Below are 17961 nucleotides of genomic sequence, written 5' to 3'. Positions count from 1 at the left end.
CTGGAGCTTACATTGGCTACACTGGCCAGGGAGCACCCAGTATCCTTTTGTCTCTGCTTCCCAGTTACAGATTACAAGCAAGCCTGGAACACCATGCCTGACATTTTAAAATGGGTCTTTAGACTTGTATGCACTTGCTCACTGAGCTGTTTCTCCCATTTTTCCCCCCTTTCTTAATTTTTTAAAATTTTTACATTTTATTCAGTGTGTGTGTGTGTGTGTGTGTGTGTGAGATAATCATGGCCTGGTGTCCATTAGAGGTTAGAGGACAGTTTCAACAGTGGGTTCTGTCTTAGGGTGAAAGGCCTAGAGGCAGGGTATTTTATCTACCGAGCTAGCTCCCCCTCCCCCATTATTTTTATTTTGGGATAGAGCCTTATGTAGTCCAGGCAGGTCTGGGATTCTCTATGTAGTCAAGGATGACCTTGAACTCCTGACCTTTCTCCACTTCCTGGGTGCTGAGATTACTGGTGTACATCACTTTGCCTCAGAGCTGAGGATGGAAACTAGGACCTTGTGTCTGAAAGGCAAATGATCTACTTTTAACTACATCCCCTGCAGCAGCTTATTTATCAGTAAGTCTTGAATAAGGTCCTGTATGTTGAAAATTTTCTGCACATTATATATTACTGCATGAATATTGTCTATTACTGATGCAGGCTAATTGAGGAATTTAAATATTTATGGAGATGGGCATAACATCAAAGAAAAAAGTGCTGGTGTTGTGATAGATTTATAAAATAATGTTTGATTCCCTCACTTGCATATTCCTGTTTGTGTTATCAGGATCCTATTTTTAATTATTATTTTGTGTATAAGTGTGGGCACACATATGAAATACCATGTGTGGGGGAGTCAGAGGACAACTTTCAGGAGTCAGTTTTCTACAGCTACCATGGGTTTCAGAGCTCAAACTCAGGTCCCAACAAGTACCTGCTGACACATCTCATCAGCTGGATCCTGTCTGTATAATACATGTGTTGAGATTATTGATTTCCCATGAAGGAATTTTAAACCCTTTGTCAAAAATTTCAGGTCTCAGCCAGAGAACTCAGGAGGCCATCATCTTCTGTTAAAAACAGGCTACCTGAGCCACATGAGGCCAAGCCTCAAAAAACAAAACAAGAAAATTAAGGACCTCAGAATAGGGTGAAGTGGTAATACTCCATTTTGCTTTGTTTTTAAAATGTGTGTGCATATGTATAAGCACATGTGCATCTGAAAGTGACTGCATAAGATCAGAAGATGATCATGATACGTGGATTTCAGGGTCAAACTCAGGGCCTCTGGCTTGCCTGGCAAATGTTTTTTACCCACTGAGCCATCTGGTCTTTCTTAAAAAATTGGAATGCTGCTTTTAAAGACATAATTAAACTAAGGAGTGTCTCAGAATAAAGACTAGAAGCCTGTTCTGATTGGATACTGAGATGTGCATTCTATTTTAATGTGGGTAAGTTGTAATTATTGTTGATTGCTTAGCAGAGGCTACATTTTTTTAGTTTGTGTGCCAAATATTTATAAAGTACACTGGAGCCTTTTTGTTTGTTTGTTTGTTGTGAAGTCATATGATCTTTCCGTCTGTGATTATTTAGGAGCTTGAGAGGTAGTTACAGCTTGTAGAATAGTAGCGAACAAGTAAATGTTGAAATGAAGACTTTAAAAAGAAAATCGGACCTGTTAAGAAAATTTAAGCATAAACATAAGTTTGACACAGTTGTCACTGTGCAGCAATTCTGTAGCATAAGTGATAGAACCCCATGGAGGTGTCTTTCACACATATTTTACATGTCTAGTATTGTCTATTTTTAGGGTTCTGCCCCCCGCCATTGATATTTTGTGATTTTTGACTTCCTTTCCTATTATATTACCTCTCAGGTGTGGTCAGTCAGCATTGATGTTGGCCTCTTTTTTTTTTGTGTGTCCTTTGAAAACCTTAATTCAGACAGTAAGATTTTGCAAACTTAACATTCATTTAGCTAAGTATTATCCCAGTTCCCTGCCAGTATATGCTTAAAAGCCCCAACCTTGGTGACTGGGCTTTTTTGTTCCTAAAATACGATTAGGCCACCTTTTCAAGAAGCTGTATACTGAGGCTGGAGAGATGGCTCTTTGGGTTAAGAACACTTGCTTCCCTGCAGAGGGCCTTGGTGCAGTTCCCAACAACTACATGGTGGCTCCAAAACCACCTGTAACTCCAATGGGCCTCTTCCTGCCTCTGTAGACACTGGCCATGCATGTGTTATGTATACATAAGTGCAGGCAAAATTTTCATACACATGCAATAAAAATAAATAAACCTAAAAAAGCAAAAACAAACAAAAAACTCAAGTTGTACTCTTTTGTGGGAGCTTCAGGAATCTAAAAGCATTATTGCTACTCCATTTGTTCTTCTCCTCCTCCTCCTCCTCCTTCCTTCTTTTTCCTTTTTGCAATACTAAGTTTCAAACCCGGGGCCTTAAAAGGCTAGGTTAGTCCTCTACCACTGGGCTACATTCCATAGACCCTATAAAGCATTCTTGAAGTGGATCATGGTCGTCTTTGTGAATCAAATTATTTTGCCCATAAGTATCCCCAGTGTTTAAATAATACTGTTAGGCTGATGGGATAATTTAGGCAAGAGCTGTAGCACATCTGCAGCCCCCTGGAGTCATGGGATCTGTCTAGTTTTTCTTGGAAAAATTGAGGTCAGAGAGAGTTGGGGTTCTATTAAGATCTCAGCTTCTTAAGGACAGGCCCATGTAAGATCAGAGCTTTTACTCCCACTCAATTCATTGCCTTTTTTTTTTTTTTTTTTTTTTTTAATTCCTCTGGGTGACTTTATCTTTCATGTTTCTTTTTAGTATACCTATACAGGACACAGAAAGAACAGAGAAGTAGGCTATGGAGGAGGTTCAATAGTCTATACATGGAGTCTGCTGGTTAGAATGTTTGCTGTGACAGCAGACTTAGTGTCCCTTTTGGGATTGAAAAATCCCTTGCCTCAGCCAGTTGCTTGTTCTGAAAACTGAGATTCAGCTAGGAAGCTAATGGTGCCCACCTGGCTGAGGTGTCTTAGAGAACTGGATGACTTCTGTACATTACAAAGAAGTAAAATAAGGTACACAGTGTAACACCTGTATGCCAGCTCATGCATTTTATTCTTATTTGTTATTAATACATTTCAAGAGTAAGCTGTCCTCACATATGTTTGGGCCTAGCTCATCAAATGAGTCTTTAATGTCATTTTATGAAGTAAAGATTTTAACATTTGACATGACTAAAGTAGGAACCCTTGTCTATGTATCCCCAGAGTAATACTTTAACTATGCCAAATTTCCCCACCCCAGCAAAATTGTGTAATTGTGTGCTCATGGGTAGTTGTGAATTTTTGTTCTTTAATTATTCTTTGGTAGGATGTTTCTTGAAATTTTTAAAGTTTTTCTAACCATTGTCATATTTGAATAAAAATTAGTTTATTGAAAGAATGGGGGGGTTTGAATTGTGTAACTTACACAATATTAACTCCTGAAGTGTACTGAGATTGAAGTTGGTGGTAGACACAGCTAAATACTATGTGTTTCATGTCTCCACTAGTGAGACTTTAGTTTTATTTTTAATCTGTTCTCAGTATTAGGGCCAGCTCTTTAGGGCTTAGTCAGTTTCTACTTATTACTCTCATCTCCTGTCTCTCTATTCAGTAATTGGCCCAAAGTTTTTCTCTACTCAAAGTATTATAAGTTAATATAATTACAGTTCAGCACCCTGTAGTATAAAAGGACAGCTGAAGGATAAATAGCAGATAAATTCCAGTATAAAAGAACTAGGGGGGGGTCCTTGTAAGTTGCTCTAAAGTTGCATATAACACAGTTTGTGTGTGACCTTGTGTTTCTTTGTTCAAAGGAAGAAAGATGGTGTAAAGAACCACAGGCAGCTGCAGTGCTGATTTACTTGGTGATCTTTCTGTTGTTGAAAGTACTGTCATTGGGCTCCATTTCCATGGTGTTAATTACATGGAAAACTAAATGGAAGCCTGCATGACTTGAAACATTCAGATAAAACTAGGTTTTCCTTTCTCTGTCTATACTCTGTAATTCTTACCTGAGGAGACCCTGAAGTTAGATGCTTTACACATTCTTTCTCACCAGTTCATTAAGTCTGCTTTTCCTCCCTCCCTCTCTTCTTCCCTCCCTCCCTCCCTTTCTTTCTTTCTGTTTTGTTTTTTTGAGGCATGGTTTCTCTGTGTAACAGCCCCAGCTGTCCTGGAACTAGCTCTGTAGATCAGACTGGCCTCGAACTCACAGAGATCTACCTTCCACACACTGTCCAGCATGTCTGCATATTTTTTTTTTTTTTTGAGTATTTACAAGTAAGGTTTTACTCTGCATCTAACAGTCTGGTAGGGAGACATGATGCAAATCAAATATTAGGAACTGATGTGGAAAGAACAAGGGTTGTAGCTCAGTTGATAGAGTATCTGCCTAGTATCCATAAAGCTCACTCTAAGTGCTATAGTGATCCTGTAATCCTAGCATGGGGGTGGGGGAGGCAAGTACTGGAGGATCAGCAGTTCAAGGTCATTTTTAGCTATATGGAGTGTTTGAAGCTAGCCTAGGCTTAAAGAAAATTCAAGAGAGGAGACCTTAGTTTAGGAAGGCAGACGATTGAACTGGCTCAGCTTCAGGAGGTAGGAATATGACTGAGGCATAGGGAATGGCAGGAACAAGAATTGCAACATTTGCACTGAGGAGAGCAGAGCAATATATAGGTCACTCTGCTCAGAGCATAAAGAGGTGAGTAGATGAGTGGATGACAGAAAGGAATGGTAAAAGAAAGAAGGCTAGGAAGGGATCAGGTATTGGAAAGGCCTTGACATTGAGATCAATTTCTGCTTGACATTAGTGACTATTGAAGATTCAGGGCAGTAGATTGTTGTGGCTTTATCAGACATATTCTTTCACTAAATTTGTTGCATATCTTATGTAAACTGAAGATGGTACTAGAAAATTTGTCTTTTTTTTTTTTTTTTAACTTGATCCTTTCTTGAACATAAGATTTGTAGATGACATTGTCACATGCCACATGTCACAATGTCAAATGGTTGGACATGTCTGACATCTGGAGGCTTGTGAAGAAAGAATTATTGATGTAAGTAGCTTACAGTTGCAGTGATAGTTAAATGGGTATTAGCTACTGTCATTGTAATCATTTTTATTATTGCATGGAGGTGATGACAGCTTGAGGAAAGAAAGGTCAGGTAAGGACACTAATGTGGAACACTGTCATTACTTAGTGGTTCATGGGACTTGAGGGATAGCCTGAATGACTAGCAGAATAGAAACTAAAGGGGGAATGGAACCCCCCCCAAAAAAAAGAGTTTGGACATGGAGAGTTTCAGTTCTGTTTAGCTTAGCTTTCCAGTTGGAAATGTCCAATAGGTAGATTAGATATTTAGGACTGGACATTGGGGGAAGTATCAGAATTAGTATTATATTTGGATATCATCATTGTGCTCTCCCTTCCTTTTCTGTGATAATACTGGGGCCTTGTATCTGGTAGGCAGATGTACCACCATTGATCTATATCCCTAGGTAATAATAATTGGAATTTAAACTCATGGTAATTATAGCTAATCTGGGTGACAGATAAGAGAGAATTGAGGGAGAGAATGGTCAGAATTTACCAAGCTTCACATCAGAAATAGAAACGTGTTGGACCCTTGGAGTATGGTGGCACATGCCTTTAATCTTTCACCCAGGAGCCCGAGGCAGGTAGATCTCTGCATTTGAGGCCAGCCTGGTCTAGAGAGTTTCAAGCCAGCCAGAGCTACTTAGTAGACCTTGTCTCCAAAAATAAACAAGTAAGCTAGAGATGTCTGACCAGGCATCCATAACAAGGTAATGTTATGGCTATCATCTTACTCATAATGGTTTGCATTATACTTGATCTTGGCTGAGGGCATTGTTTTTAATTCATAGGTGTGTATTCATTAAACTAGTAGTGACATTTCTTTGTGTCTTCACCTGCAAGAGAAATATAGCTCTAGTTTTCACTTTCTCTATAAAGATGTGTAGATATTTTCATAAGGTTTTACTAGGTAGTTCCTTGACGTGTGCGTGTGTGTACAGAAATATCCATCTCTATCTGGGGTAAAGATTAGATTTCTGGGGTTGCACTGGATTCAGTGCTACTGATATTAATTTTGAGAAGTCTGAAGTGGGAAGCCAATGAAAAACACATGTATAGCAGTTTGACAGTGCTTGCTTAGCAGATAATTTACATCCTAAAGGGGTAAAGAACCACTGACTGTATAGGCTCTAGCAGAATTTTCACTATAAACCACCTGTAGTTTCTAGTGTCATAATTATCTTCAATCAAAAAGAAAGAAACTTGTCACTAGAGAAATAGTTGTAAATTTCCAGCTGTCTTACTTAGGTATTTTTATCCTGAACTTTCTTTTCTTTCCTGATAATTAACTGGCCAGATGCCCATGAAGCTACTACTCTCAACAATAGCTAAACTTGTAACAGTAATTCTGTGAATCAGTACTTCACAGTTAGGTAATGTTGTAATCTATGTGGTATTTACTAATGTGGGTAGGACAGAAAAAGATCTCCATGTTGAGGTTGAGGAAGCAGGGGCAGAGTCTGGTGAATGAGCCAGACTTCCTTACTGTGTATGGAAAACAGTCTGCCCATGAGACTCAACCTCTGCCTCCCCTTTCCTGTGTTGACTCTCCTACCTAAAGACACTGGGTTGTTTTTGTTTTTTTTTTTGTTTGTTTGTTTTTTTGTAATTTTTTAAATTGAGTGTGGCTCATGTCCATATGCTACTACTTGGGAAATTGATGCAGGAGGATTAACATGAATTTTAAGACCATTTTGTTTTATAGAGTGAGACCCTGTCTCAAAATGGGATGAGGGTGGGGGGCACGGGACTAGACAAAAGCTGGGTGGTGGTTGCATATGTCTTTAATACCCCCCCCTGCACTGGGTGTCTCTTGATTTCAAGGCCAGCCTGGTCTACATAGTAGTGAGTTCCAGGAGAGCCAGAGAGCTACACAGAGAAACAATGTTTTGAAAAAAGAAAAGAAAAACAAAAAACAAAAACTCAACTAAACAAAAGGGACACAAAATTTCTCAAAATTTCTAAAGTTCTTGGTCTTTTATGTAAATGATCACTTAAGTTGACTTTAAAAGGAACAAATGCATAGTAAAATTGAATTACTTTGGAAGGTTTTATTGAAAAAAGAGGCCGTAGCCATTTTCAGAACAGATTACAAGTAGATACTTTGGGCAATAATAAATATTTGGGGAATTGTGTTCTGTGAATCCTAAGTTCATTATAGTCATATGAATAGGTAGATGCTTTCCAAAATAGACACGTGATTAGGATTTCTGTGGTATTTTCAGCCATTCCGGTACACAATTTGTGGTATGTATTGGGTTCTTCACTTGAACTACAGAGATCATTATTTTTAGATGAGTCATGACTGGACAGCCTGCTTCAGACATCCTAGGTGTGGTTTATAGTTTCTGCTTCCCCCCCCCCCCAATGAAGGTAATTAGAACAAAGAGAATCTGTGCCCAGTGTAGGTGGCACATGCCTTTAATCCCAGCACTCAGGAGGCAGAGGCAGGTGGATATTTGAGTTTGAAGCCAGCCTGGTTTTACAGAGCTAGTTCCAGGACAGGCTCCAAAGCAATACAGGGAAACCCTGTCACAAACAAACAAATAAATAAACAAACAAACAAAAAGAAAGGAGAGAGAGAGAGAGAGCAAAGGGAATCTGTTTGAAATGGAGGCTGTCTAAAGCTGTTGGGTACTATCAAAACTCACTAGGCCCCAGAAAGTGAACTGGGTCTACAAGGCCTTTCCATTGCCACTACTGGCTGGCAGCCTGGTGGTCTAGTCCCACTCCTTGAAGGATTCTGCTGCTTACCAAACTTGGAAACTTTACATTTAAAATTATCAGTTTCCACCTTGAAAAGTGTGTAGCAATCTGGTAACTTTCCATTTTAGATCCCTGTTTTTCAGAATGGTTGGGAACAGTAATGGTAGAAACAATAAAATAAAGGTAGATGTGTTTCAGCATGAGAAAATCCACAAGTTCTTATGTTTTATTTAATTACCAATTAAAAGTATCTGTAAGTATGTGTGCATGTTCCTACAGAGACCAGAAGAGGGCACCAGATCTCCTGGAGCTGGAGTTACAGGCAGTTGTGAGCTGCCTGATGTGGATGCTAAGACCTAAATTTTGGTTCTCCGCAAGAGCAGCAGATACTCATAACCACTGATATTAACTCTGTCTTTCTTTTGTTGTTTTAAGACAGGGTCTCACTGTGTAGCCTTCATTTCCCTGTAGTAATTCTCTATTTAAATCAGGCTGGCCTTTGAACTCACAGAAATCTACCTGCCTCTGCCTCCTGAGTGCTGGAATTAAAGGTCTGTACCACCAGGCTAAACTCGAATAACCAATCTGTTTGTTTGTTTGTTTTGTTTGTTTGTTTTTTGAGACAGGGTTCCTTTGTATTGTTTTGGAGGCTATCCTGGAACTTGCTCTACAAGACCAGGCTGGCTTCAAACTCAGAAATCTGCCTGCCTCTGCCCCACCCCCACCCCCATCCCACCAAGTGCTGGGATTAAAGGTCCACACTACCACACTACCACTGCTGGCCTTACAGGGGGAAAAAAAAAAATTCTCCAAAAAGAAAAAAAAAAAATCCTTTAAGTCTTTAATTGAGAATTGCTGGCTCCTTGCTGTCTTTAGACCTATTAATTTGCCAGCACAGTCTCTGTTGTCCAAGGAAACCTGTGATTAGCTATTGTGCTGTATATCTAAATGAGAACAGTTTCTCTCCATCCCTATCCTTTACTTCTTCCCTGTTCAAATTTTTTTTTTCTGCTATTGGATTGTTGCACAGAGGTTTCTATATAGATGAACACAAGTACTTAAGAAGGATCTCCCTATATGCAAATTTCAGGGACCCAAGGCCAAGGATTTTTGAGATTTTAGAGTAGTTCTCGAGGAGCCTGTGTTTGGTCATTGGGTTCATGGCCCCTTCACTATATGAAAGGCATGCTTGTCTTGAGCAGGTGCTAGAAACAGATGGTTATATAAGAACCACAAAGAAAATAGGAATGTAGACTTTGGGGCTTAAAAATATAATATGCTGCCTCAAAAAAATAACATGCTGCTGGGTGGTGGTGGCAGCATAAACCTTTCATCCCAGCACTCAGGAGACAGAGGCAGGTGGATCTCTGTGAGTTTGAGGCCAGCCTGGTCTGCAGAATAAATTCTAGGACAGACTCTAAAGCTACACAGAGAAACCCTGTTTCAAAGAAAAAAAGAAACAAAAAATGCTAAAACAATAAGACATGTTAATATGTCTGAAAATACTACTTAAGATTGGATTGTGCACTAAGGATGTTTCAAGGGGAAGGAAAAATATTGTCTCAGACTAAATAATTAGTAAACGTATTAAATTTCCTTATAGTTATAAAGGAAAGCACAGTTTTCTAGTGATGCTGTACCCTAAATCTTTAAACAGTAGTTATAATTCATGAAATTGTCATCAGAAATCTTGCTTTGTAGAATCTTTCTGTATCTGGATGTTTAAATAGAGCTGGACACAGCTGGAGCTTTCTTTACTGCTTCTTTAACTCTCTCTCTGCAGAGAGAGAGAGAGAGAGACTCTGACTTAACATGCTATACTGTAACAGAGCCCTGGAGCTTTTACATTCTATTTTTTCTTAAATAAAATAAGTGCCCACTTGTGTAAAATGGGAATGATACTGATAAGATTATCATCAAGCTAAATGAAGATCAATTAAAGGTAACGTTTGTGACAAGGTATTTTTTGTTGTTGTTTGTTTCTTCTTTTTGAGACCGGGTTTCTCTGTATAACAGCTTTTGCTGTCCTGGAACTCGCTGTAGACCAAGCTGGCCTTGAACTCACAGAGATTCCCCTGCCTCTGCCTCCTGAGGGTATTAAAGGTGTGTGCCACCATAGTTTGACCAAAGTTGTCATCTTTGAAATACTATTCAGAATTACACTTCTCATTTCTGGACACAAAAATAATGCCAGAAATTGAACAAAAGTTTATTTGTAAATCTCAGGTGGTTCAGGAATCAAAATGACTGTTTGGGATGAAAACTTGCTGCACAGTCCTTGTTTCTAGCTCCAGCTGATGTCAGAATTTCCTTCATGCTCAGAGCCTGAAAAACCAGTTGCTGTCCATTCTTTTGTAAGAATGTATTTCTCTTTTTAGGCTGGAGAGTCAAAGACAATACAGTTATTATTTCTTTGGGGCTGAGGAGCAGTCCCAGTCTACTTTTTTTGAAACAGGGTTTTCTTGTGTAGCTTTGGAGCCAGTCCTGGAACTACCTCTTGTAGACCAGGCTGACCTCTAACTCACAGAGATCTGTCTGCATTAAAGTGAAGCATGGCTATTGAAGCAAGCAGTGAACTCTTCATAGTTCCTTGGAGGCCAACCACAGTAACATAATGACAGCCTCAAGCTATAGAGATCAGGTGATACACACCTTTAATCCCAGCAGCCAGAAGCTAGGAGTGGTGGTACACACCTTTAATCCTAGGACTCAGGATTAAGAAGTAGACTGATCTCTGTGAGTCCCAGGCTACCCAGATCTACACAATAGTGATCCAGTCCTAAAGAGAAACAGCTCACACAAAGATGATCTCAGCACCTGGGATCACGAGTCTTTAATCCCAGCACTAGAGGGTCTTCAGTAGTCAGATCAGGCATTCATTCTCCAGCCATGTTGAGGAAGGGAAGATATTGAAGTCTCAAGATTCTCCAGCCACACTGAGGAGAGGCAACAGTCTGAGGGTTGGTAAAGTTAGGATAGTTTTGAGTCTGAGGTAGAGTGAGAGCTAGTACCCTGCTGCTTTGCTTTTCTGATCTTCAGCTTGAACCCCAATATCAGTCCTCGGGTCTTTTATTTATTGAATAACAAAAATCCTTTATTCTGTGATTCCTGTATAACCACTTCTCTTGGCTGTTCAGAGTCAGGCTGTCCAGGCTGCCCCTTTTCCTGTAGAGGCCATATTCAGTGACTCTCTTGCCCATCATGGTAGTTACCATACCACGTGCTACTTGCTCTGAGAACCAGTGGTGACTCAGATCAGATTCAAGGAGGAACAACTAGGTGAAGATATTTAGAGAAGTCTGTGGAGCTGTTGAGTTGAGCATTGGAGAAATGGTAGTTTCACAGTGGACTTTGAGTCTTTCCTCTTTAGCTTCAGAAAGGAAACCATTTATAAAATCAGTTAATTTAAAATCGGATAAATTAATAGATACTGGGAGTTGAAAATCGTCAGTAACAGTATTGAATACTTCAGCTCATTAAACAAGAAGTCTTATTCAAGTACTTATAAAGTAATTAATGAAAATGAATAATAAATTGAGTATCAATAATGAATTAAATCTGAGAAATTATATTTTACATTTTTGATAAGAGTGATACAACTTAATGTACTTGGTTTAAAGACAGTTTTATCTTTGCCAGCATTATATAAATGGCTTTATCTAGTAGTAGGTAATGACTCAACATTAGAATGAAAAGAATACTAAAACTGCTGATTTCCCCAACCTCATACATGTCTTACTGTGTGGCCCAGGCTGGCTCAAAATTGCCTATTCTGCTTCTGCCTCCCAAGTGCTGCTACTAGGAATAATTCTTCTAATTTAAATGTTTCATCACCCAGATGGAGCATGCATGCTTTTCCATGAGGTACAAAGATTATAAATGGGCTAATTTTACAATAAGATCAGTTCAGTTACCACTTATGTGTTAATTACTACAATAAGTAACCGGGGTTGCTCCCCGCCCCTTTTGAGAATTTAATCATCAAAATTAGTTTGTATTTATAGTTAGGCTGCATATTAAAGTATGCTTCATTGAGTAAATACTGAAAACACAAGTTTGTTTTTTATGAACTATATTGCTTGAGATATGGTGTAAATTTTAAAGCCAGTCCAGGTGGCTCAAACAAATAATCCAGGTAAAGGGAGAATATGCACTGTTTATTTAATTTAAGGCAAACTGCACAGATGGTTGTAAAAATGCTTCTTGAATTGTATGCCCTTATATTTGTGTGCTTAGACAGGAGATCAGAAAACAGTTAAAGCTTATGAAATATTACATCTCACAGATGCCTATGCTCCAAATCTAGTTGTCATCAGCAGGTGAAGGAAAACTGTTACTAGCAATGGTGCAGCTTTTCCCTTAACTGGGTAGCAGTCTGCATGGCACAGTATGCTAAGGTCATACCGTCCATTGTTTCCTGCAGCAAAGGGTAGATTACTTCTACTTTTTTCAGATATGGTCTCACTCAGTAGGTCAGGCTGCCCCCCAATTAAAGATAATCCTTCCTCAGCCTCCCAAGTGCTGAGATTATATGTATGAACCACCATACTCTGTATTAAATATAATATGTGTGTGATGCTAGGGAACTCCGGGCTTTGTCAGTGCTAGGCAGGTGCTCTACCACTGAGCTACATACTCATTTCCTCATCACTACAACCCTTTTGTTTGAGACAGGGTCTCACTATGTAGCCTAAGCTAGCTTTGAACTCTCAGTCCTCTACCTCAGCTTCCTGAAGGCTGCATTTACAGGTGTGTACTAACACATCTGGATAGAAAGATTTTTATTAAATTTTTTTTTTGCCTATTTAACTAAAGGTTGTGATGCTCATTCTCTTGTTAAGAATATTTCATAGGAAATTATTAATAAAACTAAATTAAAATTTTCTTCATGGAGCTGGAGATGTAGCAAGCCTGAGTTTGGTCCCCAACACCACATAAACTAGATGTGGTGATACATATTCATAATGCTGGCACTCTGGAGGTGGAGGCAAGGGGATCAGAAATTCAAAGTCGTCCTTGGTTATGTAGAGAGTTCTAGGCTAGCCTGGCCCATGTGCAATGGCTGTTGCAAAACATTTATTTTCCTAATGATTTCTGTGTTCTGAGTACATTTCCTGTGATAATAAAGTGAAATGCCATGGAGCTATGTTGTGAGAGATCTCTGTGGGTATTTAGGACTTGAGAATTTTTTATCTAGTCATTTCCAACTGTGATTCAACACTTCCCTTCAACTCTTTCCAGAAAGTTAAGATCACATTGCTTCCCAGATACTTAAAGAGTTCCTGTTGATGTATGGAGCTGTTTATATCCCTCCAGCATCAGAAATTGGCTCCAACCATTTTTCCCATTACCTCATCACCCACTAATGTCATTGCACCAGAGCAAAACCTGCTTTGAAGCCTTAACTGTTGTGTTACCACCCCACCGCCCTTTTTCTTTATAAGGAAAATAGAAAAAACAAAAAGTCAGACTGGTCAGGCAGTCCTTAAACATTTAGCAGTGACTTGAACATACTAGGTTTACCAGCCATCTACTCTGCAATGGAGAAGGCCTGCCCAGCTATACAAACATGAAGGCTAAAAGTTAAACATTTGAAGCTAGGTACAGTGTCACATGCCTTTTAATACTAGCAGAAACAGGCAATTCTGAGAACAACCTAGTCTACATAGTGAGAGTTTCAGGACATCCAAAGCTACATAGTGAGTCTTCTGGAAACAAAACAAAACAAAAAACAAAAAGCTACATGTTTGATTATGTGATACCTAGCTCTGGTACTTTTCTTTAAGCCCTGTAGAATTAGTTTTAAATAGCTTACATGATGGGGCTGGAGAGATCTCAGTGGTTATGAGCACTGACTGTTCTTCCAGAGGACCCAGGTTCAGTTCCCACATGGTAGTTAACAATTGTCTGTAACTCCAGTTCCAAGGGATCTGACACCCATGGCAAACACCAATGCATATAAAACAAAAATAAAGAAAAATTTAAAAAATGCTTACATAGCTCAGGTATATTAGACTTTTTCAAGTAATACTCTGCAATAGGAATTACTTAGGAGATAAGAAGTTTCTTTTTCTTGTCTTTAAGTTGTTGAACTGTTTCTGGTGTTAAGCACTTGCCAGGTAAGCATTTGAACCTAGAGGGTTTTTGGTTTTTTGTTTGTTTGTTTGTTTGTTTGTTTTTTATTTTATTATTATTTTTTAAACACTTTGTTTCTAAGCTTTTCAAGGCATTACAGTATTTACAGTGATAGCTACTGGGGGAATGTTTCGTTTTCCTTTCTGTATTATTATAAAGCAGTTGGACTTCTCTTCATCCTGATTGTAATCCTCCAACATTTATTTTTTTTTTACCCCCAACATTTATTTTGTGCGTTATGTGTGTACTGTAGCAAGCATGTGGACATCAGAGGACAGCTTGAGGAAAACAGTCCTTTCCTTTCCTCCTGCGGATACCCACTGACCCACTTCCCTCCCTCCCTCCCTCTCTTCCTCCCTCCCTCCCTCCCTCCCTCCAGGGTTCCATGTAGCCCAGGCTGATGAACTATTGTAGCCAGAGCTTATGTTGAACTCGTCTTTCTCCTGCTTCCACCTCACACATGGTGAAATTATGGCTTCAACTATCTTTAGAGCGTCTATTGATTCACTGTGTGTGCTATTATGCCAAAGCAAAATTAGGGTTCTAAAACTATTAGGGAGTCCTCAGATTCACTTCAGAGACTTCATACTACCCACTTAATTACTGGTCCTGCTTTAGTATTTTAATATCCTTATTCAAGACAGATTTATTGGCAATCAGAAGGAATAATCACCATCAGAAACTCGAGAGAAATGGAGTATCAGTGTCTAACAAATAAGTAAATAAAAATAATAAATGTGACTATTACTGATATTTTCCAAAATTCTCTACCTTTCTCTTCAAACTCTTATGTATGTGCTATGGCATGGAGTATGAGGAGCTATGGTTAACCTAGAAAGCTTCGAAGAGAATGATACCAACAATTATCGAATAGACTAGGGCCATAGAATGCCTTCTTCATCCCTATGGGAAAATATAACTTCAGATTTACATGAGTATTTCAGTTGGTTTTTCTCAAAACTTGATTTCTCCTCCTCTTCCTCTGTTTATTTGTTTTGTTTTCTTGAGACAGGGCTTCTCTGTATAGCCCTGACTGTCCTGGAACTCATTCTGTAGACCAGGCTGACCTTGAACTTAGAGATCTGCCTGCCTCTGTCTCCTGAATGCTGGGACTAAAAGTGTTCACCATCACTGCCTGGTTAAAACAGTTTTTTTTTTTTGGGGGGGGGGGACAGGGTTTCTCAGAGAAACAGCTTTAGCTGCACTAGAACTCATTTTGTAGACCAGGCTGGCCTGGAACTCAGATCGGCATGCCTTGTGTCCCATCTGTCCATGTCCTGTGTCTGCCCCCTCCCCCCAAGTGCTGGGTTTAAAGATGTGTGCTACCACCTATCATTGCCAGGCTCAAAATTTGATTTGTTTTTGTTTTTGAGCTGAGGACTGAACTCATGATCTTGCTCTTGCTAGGCAGGCACGCTAACACTGAGCTAAATCCCCAAACCCTGAAACTTGATTTTCTAAATTAAACTTTTTGATAGCCTGTGGTATAATCTAGGACAATTTTTTCTTCAAATGTCTTTTGTGAAGATGTAATAAATCTGTGCCAGAAAGCCTGTCAACATAATATATTTACCTTAACACCTTGAAACAGTTAAACCAGTGAAAACAGCTACAGAAAGACAACTAACATGGCTTTATTATATCTAATCTGTTTCGTTTCTGTGTGTGTTTTCAGTTTCAGAAATGTCCACCGAAGGAGGGTTTGGTGGTACCAGCAGCAGCGATGCCCAGCAAAGCCTCCAGTCCTTCTGGCCCAGAGTCATGGAAGAAATCCGGAACTTAACAGTGGTGAGGAAAGGCAGTGAGCATCAAAAGCAGCTCAGTAGAAAAAAGACAGGAGCACTTTGATTTTCAAGCATGATCGAAAAGCCATTGTGCATTCTGACCTATATGTTGGGAAATGAAAGTAGAATTTCCCTTGGACAAGGCAGTATTGTTTGTGACAAAGTGGCTGTTTGAGTGCTCTTCTTGGAGGAGGCTGATGTGAAACTGGTGCTTTAGAAGTACAGAGAAGCAGAGGTTGCATCTTCCTGTAGTAGTTAGCCTGTTTCTTTATCCTAATTCATTAGCTGTACCAGCTTTTCTATAATTTGATGAAAACTGTTGGGCAGCTTATTCGGTGAGCCAGCACACTTTCCAAGTGTTATACATTTAGATTGGGCTTGCACAGTAGCGGCATTGTGTATGGCGTGTCTGTTCTCAGGGGCTATCCTACGTATTTCAGGTTGTTCAGTAGCATCCTAGCCTCTACTCATTAACTCTCAGTAGCAGTTTTCCCCTACAACAAAAATACCTTCATTGACTGGCAAATATTCCTCTGAGCTAAAATTACCTCCTGTTGATAACTGTGGACTTAGAAAAGTCACATGCAACCCCATCTTTGAGGAGCTTACAATCTTCTAATTACAACTAGAGTGAATTAGTCAATAGGTATTTACTCTGTATTTATGGACACAGTCACAGTGGTGAGTCTTGAAGCAATAAAAGTGAACGTGCTGGGGGAGCCCCAAAGACAGTGTAGTGTCTGTTTCTCTCTGAATGAGCTAGAGAGGGCTTTAAATGACAGTATATAGGGACACTGAGATGGCTCAGCAGGTAAAGTACTTGCTACCAGTCTGGTGACTTGAGCTTTACTAAAACTTACTAAGAAGCAAAAAAGAAGGAAGAACATCATGTTTATTTTTATTGAGTCTTGAAAGGTAAGTGAGCATTAGTCACATGGATGGACTGTCCTAGGCAGCAAAAAGAGCATGTGCAAAGGCTTGGAGTCTAGAGGGAAGGACATTGTGTTAGAAGAAGTTTAGTATGCTAAAGGTTGGGGGTAGGAATGTAGTGTGTGATTCAGGGATAGTAGCAGGAGAAAACAGAAATATTTTCAGAACACATTGTCATGTTCTTAATGATGAGTATTGGGTTTGGTATCTTAGCAAGCACTGAAGGAACTTCCTGTGTTAGCACACTGACAGAGCAGACCCTGGATGTTTTTCCTGATGTATAATGTCTTGGTTTAGTGGTATACTAAACCACTAAACCTATGTTTAGTACACTCTGGTAACAAGAGGAATTGATTTGTTTGTTTACTCAACAGATTCTTATTTTTTCCATCTACTCTGGCCTGTTCTGTCTTAGTAGTATGCCGACAGACTAGCTCATTGCACTCATGGAAAATGTGTCATCTCAAGGCAGACTATAAATAAGTAATGAATTAAACTAACTTCTAACTGTGATACTCACTGACATCAGGGTAATTAATGTTCTGAATGGTCCACTGGGTGGTGTTTGTTTACACCGAGGGGCTTTTGGGTGATTGAACTTGACTGAGCCTTTTCTGGGTGGCCTGTGTGAAGAGTGGATTTCCAGTGAGAAGATTGTTTCTTTTCTGTATTCCCAAGTGTTGGTCATCTTTGCTGTTTTAGATGGAGAACAAAGGGGATAACAGTGAAATTACAAAGTCAGAAGTAGGGTGTTTTGCACAGGTTTTTGGAAAATAATCTTTATAAGTCAGGTTTTTGGGGGGAGCTTATTGTATGTGGGTTTTTTTTTTTTTTTTTTTGAGACTGTATAGCCCTGGCTAGCCTCAAACTTAGAGAGATTTCCCTGCCTCTGCCTCCTGAATGTTGAGATTAAAGGTATGCACCACCATCACCTGATTAGTAAGGGCTTTCTAAAAGAACACCATACTTTCTGGTGATTGGCTTACAGGATGCAACCCAGGTAGTCCAACAATGACTATTTTACACTAGAGTAGCCAAGCATCTGGCACTTGCTCATCCTGGACTAGTCTGGTGCTGGAAGGCCTAGAGGATTCTTGGAGGGCTGCTGGTCTCCAGTCTTTGTTGGAATCTTGGAGAAGTTGGTTCTAATATCAGCAAAGGAATGCTGCAGCAAGACATGTGAACTTGCCATTGACGGTGAGGGCAACCAGACAAAAAGCAGAAGGTTCTTTTCGCCGTGTCC

At 39.5% G+C, this 17961-nt stretch overlaps 1 protein-coding gene across 2 annotated transcripts in view; it reads left to right on the top strand.

Annotated features, from left to right (window-relative positions):
- Positions 1-17961, top strand: part of Nfyc (nuclear transcription factor Y subunit gamma) — a 62819-nt gene that overhangs the window by 13231 nt on the left and 31627 nt on the right. For both annotated transcript variants that reach the window (XM_051188693.1, XM_051188695.1), the window contains exon 2: positions 15680-15792. In XM_051188693.1, the coding sequence (XP_051044650.1) occupies positions 15688-15792 (105 nt within the window). In that variant the 5' untranslated portion in view covers positions 15680-15687. The remainder of the gene's footprint in view (positions 1-15679; positions 15793-17961) is intronic.

The sequence above is a fragment of the Phodopus roborovskii genome, unplaced genomic scaffold (assembly GCF_943737965.1).
Source record: "Phodopus roborovskii unplaced genomic scaffold, PHOROB, whole genome shotgun sequence".
NCBI lineage: Eukaryota > Metazoa > Chordata > Mammalia > Rodentia > Cricetidae > Phodopus > Phodopus roborovskii.
The sequence above is the reverse complement of the archived record's forward strand: the minus strand, read 5'-3'. Positions and strand labels throughout refer to the sequence as shown.